General features: G+C 38.0%; 1 protein-coding gene across 5 annotated transcripts in view; it reads left to right on the top strand.

Moving 5' to 3' along the window:
- Window positions 1-12,497, top strand: part of ANO4 (anoctamin 4) — an 84,218-nt gene that overhangs the window by 51,063 nt on the left and 20,658 nt on the right. For all 5 annotated transcript variants that reach the window (XM_034403157.2, XM_034403159.2, XM_034403155.3 and 2 more), the window contains 4 exons: window positions 246-342; window positions 3,239-3,299; window positions 7,256-7,338; window positions 8,599-8,739. In XM_034403157.2, the coding sequence (XP_034259048.1) occupies window positions 246-342; window positions 3,239-3,299; window positions 7,256-7,338; window positions 8,599-8,739 (382 nt within the window). The remainder of the gene's footprint in view (window positions 1-245; window positions 343-3,238; window positions 3,300-7,255; window positions 7,339-8,598; window positions 8,740-12,497) is intronic.

Here is a 12,497-nt window from a genome sequence, read left to right as displayed (position 1 = left end):
ACAGATGGGAATTGGTACATAAATGTGGAGAAAAATTGTACACGTGTTGAATTTAATGTCCTGAACTATTGATTGATGTTTTCTTTAAATTAATTTTAAGCCAAAAAGAAAACATTTTATTGGTGCAGTTATTACAGAAAAAAGCCACCTTTCCACTAGTGTCTAAATATTGGGAGTTTTTTTTTTAAAGTAAAACAAAATAGTTACAACTTGGGTTAATAATCATTATCTCTTCTCTTTTACAGTAAAGAAATCTGCCAGGCTACAGAGATTATTATGTGCCCAATTTGTGATAAATATTGTCCCTTCATGAGGTTGTCAGATAGCTGCATTTATGCCAAGGTACAAATAAATGCTGCTTTTCTTTTTCTACTAATAGTTTTATCTATGTGTATGTATGTATGGTGTGTGTGTGTGTGTGTATGTGTGTGTGTGTGTGTATTCAAAATAAAGACATTGCATTTAAAAATGCTAGATATTTAAGTCTAGAGTTGAAAGCAACAACTTCAAAGAGCTTGCTTCTTAAGGTATTAAAATATTAAGCATACTTAGTTTTTTTAAAAGGATTTGCTGATAGATAAATGTAATGAGTGAGGAATAAGGAGAGAACAGCAAGTTTTTAATGTCTGTAGGTCACTTTGTTGTTGTTAGTTGTGAAGTCGTGTCCGACCCATCGTGATCCCATGGACAACGTTCCTCCAGGTCTTCCTGTCCTCTACCATCCTCTGGAGTCCATTTAAGCTCACGCCTACTGCTTCAGGGACTCCATCTAGCCACCTCATTCTCTGTCGTCCCCTTCTTCTTTTGCCCTCAATCTTTCTCAGCATTAGGCTCTTCTCCAGTGAGTCCTTCCTTCTCACTAGGTGACCAAAGTATATCAATTTCATCTTCAGGATCTGGCCTTCGAAAGAGCAGTCAGGTTGATCTCCTCTAGAATTGACCAGTTTGATCGGCTTACAGTCCAAAGGATTCGCAGGAGTCTTCTCCAGCACTATAGTTCAAAGGCCTCAATTCTTTGGTGCTCAGCCTTTCTTATGGTCCAATTCTTATGGTCTCTAGGTCACTATATTATATTAAAAGTTGCATAAAATTATTACTGTTTTATATTGCCTTTATTATTGAAAGTCAAGAGCCTCTTGACAGAGATTAGGGATTCTGTTTATGACTTTTCATAAACCGTTAAAACCTTTCAGTGAGGTTTTGAAGGCAATTGTTGAACAGGGACTAGGAGTTGTGCTGCACTTAAGAAATAATTTGGAAAATATAATTCACAGTTTGTGAGAGTTTAAATGCAACACTTTGTATATGCCCCAGGATCCTGGGAAAGATACAGCTGCTTTAAGGAGTTTCAGACAGATGCTACATTTGAGCCTTCATGTGCTGTGAAGCCCATTTTTTACCTGCATTGTCCTACAAAATAGTCCTTGTCATTGTATGTGTATGCACAGTATACCCATACAACGAAATTCACTTAACACCCAAAGACCAGGTCCAACACACATAACAATCCCCAAACACACTCCCACCCACCACAAATTCCCCACCCCTAAACCATCCAAACATCCACACAACAGACCAAGTAATGCTGTCCAACAGCTCACTGATGGTGGCCCTTTAGTTCATTGTTGAGTGCAATTATAGCTCTGGGATAAAAACTATTTAGAAAACATGTGGTCCAAGTTTTAATTGTTCTGTATCTTCTGCCAGAAGGCAACAGTCCAAAAAGATTGTAAGCAGGATGGGAAGAGTCTCTGAGAATGTTGTGCAACTTCCTCAAACAGTGAGATTCAATGATGTCGTCCAGGGCTGGTAGCTGGAGCCTAATGATATTCTGGGCAGTTTTGATGATTCTCTGTAGAGCATTTTTGTTCGCTACAGAGCTGCTCCCATTCCATGCAAGAATGCTGTATGTCAGGACACTCTCAATGGTGCTGCGATAGTAGGACAGAAGTAGATGCTGAGATAGATTTATCTTCCTGAGTATTCTCAGGAAGTACAGCCTCTGTCAGCATTCCAAATTATGATCTCTTTCAGCGCTGACATGAAATCATGAAGGACACAGAAAGACCTGCTTTAATGCTGGGATGAACTTTCACCTAGTTCCTGGCTCTTCAGCAGATAGTGTTACTTGGGAAACAGAGGGAGGGGTGAAATTCCTGTGAAAAGAAAGTGCATGGGACGAAGAGATGGATCTGCATGGTGGCCAATGAGACATTGGGGTTGAAGGACGGAAAGGGAGGGGTTTGGAAGGAGGTGCCAATCTTGGCTGCAACAGAGTTCAGGCATGTCGTTTTTTCTATCCTTAAATAAAAGAGATTCATTAGAGACTTTGCGTTTGAGAATGAAGTTTATTTAAGATAGCAACAAAACCTGACAGCCTCTTCTGTGCCTTCTTCACAAGCATGTTAACATTCATAGTCCATGAGAGGTCCTCCGAGATAGAAATGCCCAGAAATTTAAAACTACCAACCCTCTCCACCTCCTCTCCATTTATGTACAATGATAAATGTACATCTCTCTTCCTCCTGAAGTCAATTATAAGTTCTTTAGTTTTTTTTGGTGTTAAGTGTAAGATTATTTTCTTTACACCACAATGTCAGCCCTTGTACTTCCTTTCTATAAGCAGACTCATTGTTCTTATTAATGAGCCCCACCACTGTCGTGTCATCTGCAAATTTAATAATTGTGTTGGTGTTATACAATGGGGTGCAGTCATGTGTATACAAGGAATAAAGGAAAGGGCTTAGCACACAACCCTGGGGGGCTCCTGTGCTTAGTATCAGAGTAGAGGAATGGTGAGATCCCATCCTTACTGACTGTGGCCTGTCTGTCAGAAATCCTTTATCCACAAACAAATCCTCTGATTTATACCTAAATTGGACATTTTAAGAAACAACCTGTTGGGTAGAATGGTGTTAATCTCATTAGCAAAGATCCTCTTCTGAGAACCACACAAGTAGAATCTAGTGAAAACATTTTAGAACTATGAAAAATTATATAACAATTCCTTCCAATAAAATTAATAATATTTAGCTTTAAACTTCAGTAAGGTTTATTTATTTACTATTCTTTATAGAAGTTCACTTACCAGTACATAGAAAATGTAGGCGATGACCAGGCTGAGCCCAAGGTAGGGGTAGAAATAAAAATTGATTTAGACTATGTCTAGTTTAGAAATCACAAACCAATGTGAATTTAAAAAAAAAAATGAATTTAAGTTAAAAATATTTTTCTCCAGGTAACACATCTTTTTGACAATGGAGCAACTGTTTTTTTTGCTGTTTTCATGGCAGTATGGGGTAAGTGATGATAAGGGAATAATATCAATATAATTTTGTTTAAAATAACTACATGGAGGATATGCTTAACTTCAGCAGACTTAGATCAATGATATGGAATTCTTGGAGTACTTCTACTCCTCTGTTCTGTCCTTTAAAAGTGAACGCTTCTATTTTTATCTGCTCTCATATTTGCAAACTAAATAGGAACAGTATATGGCAGAAAGACATTAATCTTATCATATTTTTTAAAAGAAATTAAAACAAAAGTGTTTCCCACATGGAGGCTTCTTTATAATTAATTCCAAAATCTTATTTCAAATTTTTTCATACCCTTAGTTTGTCTGTAGCTTTCTAAAAATCAAAAATTTAATCACCCTTTTGCTGTTTATTCCATAAAAATAATTAGTCCTTAAATTTGTATTTAAAACTTCATTTGCTATTTGGATTGAAGGAACTTGGTTTCCTCAAACTCAAACTATGAGCCTTGGTGGCGCAGCAGACTAAACTGCTGTTAAGTAACATCAACTGCCTGCAATTACTGCAAGTTCAAATCTCACCAGGCTCAAGGTTGACTCAGCCTTCCATCCTTTCGAGGTAGGTAAAATGAGGACCTGGTTTGTGGGGGCAATAAGGTGACTGTCCACTTGCAAAGCTTTCAAGTTGCCATGAGCAGGAGGGAGGGAGAACTGAAGTGAATTCCATACATTCTTTCTCACCACAATCAGGAGGGTGTTAGGTTTCACAGCCAGCCAAAGTGGTTAATTGGAGAATGTGATTTATGACATGGCCAGAGAGGAGGGGAGAGACAGGGTCATAGGGGAACGTAAATCTACGTAGGATCAGTCCTTACTGCTTGTATTGCCGGAATGGTGCTCTTAATAAATGAATATATTTCCTTTGAAGTTTGGATCATGGCTCATGAATTAATTAGGGCATCTTTCGGAAACTTGACACTGACTTTGTATAATAAATAAATAAATAAATAAATAAATAAATAAATAAATAAATAAATATCAAAGCATCCCTAATAGATAGTTGAAAAACAATTAACAAGCAATTTCCAAAAGTGATTAGAAAAGGAAGTATGCAAATCAGCGGTGAAATCCGCCCGGTTCTATCCGGCTCGCTGAATTGGTAGCGCTGACGGCAGGAGGCTCTGCCCACCCACTGGAACGTCACTACGTACCGGTTTTTTACCCTCTGCGCATGTGCAGAAGAGGTGCATGTTCACTTCCGCACAGTCCAATTCCCAAACCGGTAACGAAGGTAAGTGGATTTCACCCCTGATGCAAATCCAATAAACTGTCAAAGGCACTGACCACAGTGCCTTTGGCTTTTGCTCATTTCACAGGGCTCTAAACCTACCAGAGTCTTGCAGTCTCCTCAGAAAAGAAAGTGTCTGAAGCGCTTGTAGGTGTTCTCAAGTTCTCGTCTTGTGCAGAGCAGAATTATTCATTTATTTTATCTATTTGTTTATAAAATTTATAGGCCACCCATCTTACCTCGAAGTAACTGCTTACAATCATTAAAAAAACCACTATATAAGCTAAAAACATAAATAACCTTGTATAAAATCCAGAACTTAGTGGCCCAGTTAAAAGATGGGGAGGGTGGGAGGAGGATGGGGTGAAGGTGGTATCTATTGTTAATTGATCCACCCCATCCACTGTGATATTCCCCCATTGGAGCTCCAAGCCAACTGGCAAAGCCAGGTCTTTAGGCTCTTCAGATGATCAGAAGGATCCGGGCTGACCACACAGATCTATGAAGAACTGTTCTACTCACTGGTTCTTCATTTCACTACCATCATTAGCTTTTCATGGAGCTAATCAGCTTTTCAGTTCACCATTTGTTCCCCTGAAGTCAGTATAGCACAACAAGATAACTGTAGGTTTCTTCTGTTATTAAGGGACATAATTGAATTATCCCAGATAATTAAACTAGAGATCGGAAAGAGATGATCTTTTCTGATTGTATCCTAAAGCAGATTGGCAACATTGAACAGAATACATTATCAATTATCATTCTCCACCTAAATTGTTGTATTAAAAACATGTTAGAAATATGTATCTAAAATAGATTTGTTGGTAAGAGCTGCAGTATCACAGTGGTTAGAATGCAGTACTTCAGGCTACTTCTGCTGATCATCAGCTGCCAGCAGTTTGGCAGTTCGGGTCTCACCGGCTCAAGGTTGACTCAGCCTTCCATCCTTCCGAGGTCGGTAAAATGAAGACCCAGATTGTTGGGGGCAATATGCTGACTCTGTAACCTGCATAGACAGGGCTGTAAAGCAGTATATAAGTCCAAGTGCTATTGCTATTGAAAATGAAAACATTTGTTGACACATTAGAAAAAGTTTTAAACAAAGCACCATATTTTAAGAGGAAACATGAATAGCAATCTATAGTATTTTTCTTCTTCTCCTTTCTCATACTTTTTAAGTGCAAAATAAAATTGACAGAAAACAAAATAGTATGTGGAAACGTGTTACACCAACACTGACCAAATTTTGACTAATTTGTATATTTCTATTTATGTATTCCTTATATCAAATACAATCGAATTTCATGCTTTATTTTCAGGATCCTTTCAACTTGAATCTCTGCTAAAGAATTCGTAGGTCAGTGTTGGTGAACCTTTTTGGCACTGAGTGCTGAAACGGGCACGCGCACATGCGCGAATGCCGGAAACCAGAAGAGCAGCTGCCTGGCCGGGAAGATGATCTTCTGGTTTCCGGCACATGCATGCACACCGGCCACCTGGTCTTCCCGTTTCTGGCACACGTACACACACGAAGACCAGCTGGCTGGTGCACATGCGTGCGCTGGAAACTAGAAGTTCATCTTCCCGGCGCATGCATGCTCACCAGGCGGCTGCTCTTCCAGTTTCCGGTGCTTCTACATGCGTGAAGACCAGCTGGCCAGCGTGCTGGAATCCGGAAGAGCAACTGGTGATGACTCGCATACCCGGAGAGATGGTTCTGTGTGCCACTTCCAGCACGCATGCCATAGGTTTGCCATCACAGTCCTAGGTGATACAATATTATATCAAATTATATATAGTATTCCATAAACTTTTCTTCCCATTCTTTTCAACCGAACAAAACGTTGAGATTAGAGCTGTGGTGGTGCCAGTGGTTAGAATACAGTATTGCGGGCTAATTCTGCTGACTGCCAGCAGTTTGATTCTCATCAGCTCAAGGTTGACTCAGCCTTCTAGCCTTCCGAGATCAGTAAAATGAGGACCCAGATTGTTGGGGGCAATATACTGACTCTATAAACCGCATAGAGAGGGCTGTGAAGCGATATATAAGTCTAAGTGCTATTGCTATTGCAATTATATGAAGGGGCTCAATACTATATTTGTCTGTCTACAGATCTGAGCTATTGGCAGAATAGCTCTCTGAACAGCACCAAATTTGGTGTGAGAATAGTAGCCAACAAAAAAAGATTGACTGAAAATGGGCTAGATTCATTCTTACCTAGATCTGGTCAGGACTGCAGAGAAAAAATAATCAGAAAAAATGCAGACTTTTTTTTAGTGAAAATATTTCCTTTCTGAAATATGAAGGATTATCACTACTAGCCATGCCCACAGAGTAAATTAGATGAAATACCTTCATTTATTGTTCATTTCCTACATTTCCAAGAATAAGGGGCACTAAAATACTATTGCTGAGAAGTTAATAAAGCATCCTTCTTTCTGTGATTTTTCCATTATACACTACACCAGACTTGCTATTTTCTTAAAACATTGTAATCACATTTATCAGAAGAATTGTTATATATATATTGTTATATATATAAAAACATGTATATATGTATACACACACACACACACACACACACACACACACACACACATACACACACACATACACATTTTCTGGTTGCAGGGGGGAATACAGAGCTATCTTGCAAATTCTCATTCAATAATATGACCAGATACATTTTCCTTCTATTTTTCTGCGGTAGCCACTGTTTTTTTGGAATTTTGGAAAAGAAGACGAGCAGTAATTGCTTATGACTGGGACTTAATTGACTGGGAAGAAGAGGAGGTTTGTATGGATAATATGTCACAATTCTAACTAATATTAATGTGCTATTAACTGACTCGGTTATAATATAAACAGAAAATACTGAAGATGATTGCCTGTCACATAGAGCTTAGTTTGTTTCCTGGTATCTCTTTTAGCTATTCTAGTCTATGTCATTTTAGCTGAGTCACTGTCTTGCAGAAGACACAAATCAGTCAACAGTCTGACCAATGTGAAACAGTGAACAGAAAATGATGGGCAACTGTAAAAAAAAAAAGGCCAAGCAATGTTAAGGAATCTTACAACCACTTCTTGCAGAGAAGAAACTCATATAATGGTATAGTGATCAACTATTCTATAGTTCTAATTTGGAGAAAACTGGCAGCAAATCATACATTTTTTTCCAAGAAAATAAGGACCTAATTACACAATGTGTCAGTTGTTTGGTTTTTAGATATGGGGATGTGTAAAAGGGATGTGTAAAACTAAATTATGTGTTCATTTGGAATTATTTTGGTATAATAAGCACGTATAAAAGAAATACTGAACCCTTCTATCCCCACATAAGAACCAGGTCAGCATTCTGTTTATAGCAGTAATTGCCAATATGTTAATTTGCCCAGAGGCAAACACCAAACATCAGTGTTATCTTAGGCCATCTAAGGTCACTGCTATTACAGAATCAAGCAAAGCACCACCTCAGAATCAGTTCCCGTAATAAGAGCAGCTTTTGAGTGAAAGATGCCATTGAAAGGAGTGAGTGCAATTAATGAGTTAATGGCAAAAAGTAGCAGTAGGGCCAAGATGTTTATCTTATGAGATCAAGCAGGCCAGACAGCTGAGGACAGCTCACAAAGGGTCCTTTTGTGATTTTTGATTCTCTTGATGCTGTCCCAACCACATTAATTCTTTGGCATTGCTGCAAGATACTTAGTTAAAATATGATAATTGACCTCCTATTGTTATGTTTTTATAGTGAAAGGAAATGAGGGAAGAAACAGTAATTTTCCTGAACTTTGAAGAATTTTCCTGTACTGTACAGGAAACTAAAATAATCCTGTCAAAAACTAAAATAATCCTTTAGCTTTGTAAAGATATCTCTATCCCTCTCTGAAGGATTACAGTAGTATTTTATTAGTTCCTTAGCAATGCTTTTAAATATTTTTAACATCTTGGCCTACTGGAATGTAATGTATTAATAAAAGCTTCATAAAATTACTAAAAGCTTAAGCTCTCTACACAATTATATCTAATTCTTTCTTTAACTTTTGTATTCTTTAGGAAGAAGTACGCCCCCAGTTTGAAGCCAAGTATTCCAAGAAAGAGAGAGTGAATCCTATATCTGGAAAACCAGAGCCTTATCAAGCATTTGCAGATAAATGCAGCAGAATGATTGTTTCTGCATCTGGAATATTTTTTATGGTTTGAAATTTTTTAATTTTGTTTTTCCTGAAAACTAGATTTTAAAACATCAGCAAAATGGAGATCATATACACTGCTCAAAAAAATAAAGGGAACACAAGCAGAAGACATCCGAGATCTGAATGAATGAAATAGCCTTATTAAATACTTTGTTCGTTACATACGGTAGTTTTGTGTTTCCTTTAGTTGTTTGAGCAGTGTATAAACTACTGTATATAAAGAACAAAGTATTTAATAAGGCTATTTCATTCATTCAGATCTCGGATGTCTTCTGCTTGTGTTCCCTTTATTTTTTTGAGCAGTATATATTTTAAAGTAGCATTAAGCCATCTTGACTTTTTTAGTTTTGTTTTTCTTCATTTGTGTCACAGGGTTGTCTTATGTTCTAAAAATATAAAGAAATTTAATATTCAGTGATATTATTACTGAAACATTTACTTGCTAATATATTTAATAAAAATGAAATTCAGGAGTGATCAATTTAAACAATGAAAATAAAACAAAACTCTAGCATGTTTTTTAAAAAAGCTCCAACAAGGGAAATCTAGCAAAGGAAAGTGTTCCTATCTAATATTAGTGCAGATTAATTCAAGTTATTGTGTGATATGTTTCCCCTCCAAGCATACACACTATAGATTTATATCTTTTTTAAAAAAATTAAAGACTTCTCCACAATTCAAGCTAATATTGAATGCAAAATTCAGATCTACTTTTTCTTAAGAGTAGAATTATGTATTCTGTAAACTGACTATCAGTTTACCTCTGAACACTTATATGAATGAGTGTTGACTGGGATGAGGGGCAGGGTGGGATAGGTTGGAATAAATGAAAACACATGAATAATGACATAATGACATAATGATTATGGTTTTGTGTCAGGGTACCTGATACAAATAATAACAGCATTCATGCCATGACATTATGACATGCATATCATTTGGTGTTGCTGGAAGTAAAATCCGGTCCGGTTCCAAACCAAGAGAAAGACGGTGGAAATAAAAAGGAGGCAGGTTGCAGGAAAGTAAGTATCTGTTTATTTGATAGCCAGAAACTAGTAACAGCAACATATTTCTGGGGTGACTGACAAAATGGGGTTGAGAGAAGGTGGGTATTCTATGGGGCTTTGTGATTAAGATGCCTGTTCTTGTGCAATGTACTTTGACCTATGCTTGAGTATGCCCTTTTAGTATTCTAATTATTGTTGCCTGCCTCCCATTGTGGCTGGGCAGTCATGCCCTGTTCTTGGAGCTGGATAGGGAATGTAGATTTTAGGAGTCTGTTTTTCTGCTTTTAACCCCATCAGCTTCAGCCTTCTCTGGGAGCTGTAACTGAAGGCATTTTGTTTATGAATGGAGCTGTCTGGTTTTCTGTAAAATACATATGTAAATGGATAATGAATGGAAAGCTCCAGTTTTCTCAATAGAGACAAAAGTATCTCATTCATAAAACTTAAATATTGGAGGGACTGCCTGGAGTGTTTTCCTGGTAATGGAGAGAAGTGTATGATTTGTTCATAAGAAAGCCTCCTTGCTGAGGGCTGGGGGTGGGGGGTTGTGCTGACTTTGTACAGTGTCATCATAGCTTCCTGCAGATACCACTGCAGCATAAGGTGATTGTAGTGGTTATGGTACAGAGGTCTCCTTGCTCTTGAATGTGCTTATGTGAAGTAGAAGAAAACGTATGCCTACAGTAACTTTAAATTTCAAAACAATAAACTATTATTTTATAGTTTTTATTTTGACTGTTATTTATATGAGCTTAACTTTAGCTATGTAATAAAAATAATTGATAGCCTGAAACTGATTCTTTAGCATAAGAGCCACGGTGGCGCAGTAGTTAGAGTGCAGTACTGCAGGCTACTTCTGTTGATCACTGGCTGCCAGCAGTTTGGCAGATCGAATCTCACCAGGCTCAAGGTTGACTCAGCCTTCCGTCCTTCCGAGGTCGGTAAAATGAGGACCCAGATTTTGGGGGCAATATGCTGACTCTGTAAACCGCTTAGGGCTGTAAAGCACTATGAAGCGGTATATAAGTCTAAGTGTTATTGCTATTTGATTCAAGGTTAATGAAATGTTTAATTTAAAACTTATTATTTGTTGAAATGTATTCTTCAAATATTGAAAATATCTGTTTCAAACAGCTGAACTTCATTTTATAGGGGTCATTTAGTATTAAAAATAATGGAGCCAGCATTTATTTTACAGTACAGGGAATTGAATGTTACTATGTTGTTACTGTTGTATAAGAACTAAGCACTTTTCAAAAGTTGAGGGATTATTAAAGCAGCTATTAGCCTGCTTTTATTTGACTGTTGCTTGCTTGCTTCTTATCTATTTACAAGTGAAAGTCAGTAAATTATCATCTCCTTTCTTTTATTGATTATCTCCTTTATTTTCAATAGTATCTATCAAATAAGTGCTTCAATATCTATAGGTCCCAAAGCATTCCATAATTATTCTATACTGAGACTACTCCAAGAATTGTATATCCATATTTATGGTAATGGTCATTACTTCCTTCTCTCAATTCTCTTCTAAGACTTGTTGGGTTTTTTTTTTACTATTGCAGATAAGTGTTAATTGACTTTTCTGTGAGAAACGGTTCATCATAATAGGTTCTGCTCTTGTAATCAAATCTCACTTCAGTAGAGCAATTAAGCAAATTTCTTTATCTCTTTTAATCAGAGCAGCAATTAACAAACTATTAGTTTAATTGCTTCTCTGAATCTCAGCCTAACTGAATCCTTCAGAAAAAACTAGAGAAAACTGCCAGCCCTTGGATATGATGCAAGGTTAAGTAAGTTCACTGAGAAGTGAAAACTCACAAAACACAAAGTCCTCCAAGCATTGAATTTTATCTTCAGAAAATTAAATTGCATAATTGACCCTGTTAATCTGACACTTGAGCCCTTGAACATTATTTCTTGCTGTGACACTAATAATAGGAAAAGATCACATTAAAATGAGGAAGGAAATTAAAAAAATAAATAAATAAATAAATAATTTTATTTCTATACCGCCCTTCTCCCGAAGGACTCAGGGTGGTGTACAGCCTATTAAAAACACAAGACAACATCAATTAAAATAATTTAAAATTATTAAATGAATTTGGCTCAATTTAAAACCCCAGGAATTTAAAACCCAATTTAAAATTGTTATGTTGATAGCCCAGCCTGGCGGAACAACAGGGTCTTGAGTGCACAACGAAATACCCGGAGGTTGGAGATCTTACGTATTTCCGGGGGCAGTTCATTCCACAGGGCTGAGGCTCCCACAGAGAAGGCCCTCTCCCTGGGTGTCGTCAGCCGACATAACTTGGCCGATGGCACTCTGAGGAGACCCTCTCTGTGGGAGCGAACTGGCTGGTGGGAGGCTATTAGTGGCAGAAGTCGGTCTAGAAGGTACCCGGGTCCCATGCCATGGAGCGCTTTAAAGGTGGTGACCAACACCTTGAATCGCACCCGGAAGACCACTGGGAGCCAGTGCAGCTCGCACAGGAGGGATGTCACGTGGGCACAACGGTTTGCGCCCATAACCACCCGCGCGGCCGCATTCTGGACCAGCTGGAGCCTCCGAGTGTTCTTCAAGGGGAGCCCCATGTAGAGAGCATTACAATAGTCCAGCCGGAAGGTGACAAGGGCGTGAGTGACCGTGCGCAAGGCGTCCTGGTCCAGAAAGGGCTGCAATTGGCAAATCAGGCGAACCTGATAAAAGGCCCCCCTGGCCACGGCCGTCATATGTTCTTCTAAAGACAGCCGT

This window comes from Pantherophis guttatus, chromosome 7 (assembly GCF_059756535.1).
Source record: "Pantherophis guttatus breed Tessera chromosome 7, ASM5975653v1, whole genome shotgun sequence".
Classification (NCBI taxonomy): Eukaryota; Metazoa; Chordata; class Lepidosauria; order Squamata; family Colubridae; genus Pantherophis; species Pantherophis guttatus.
This window is presented reverse-complemented; position numbering and strand designations above follow the sequence as displayed.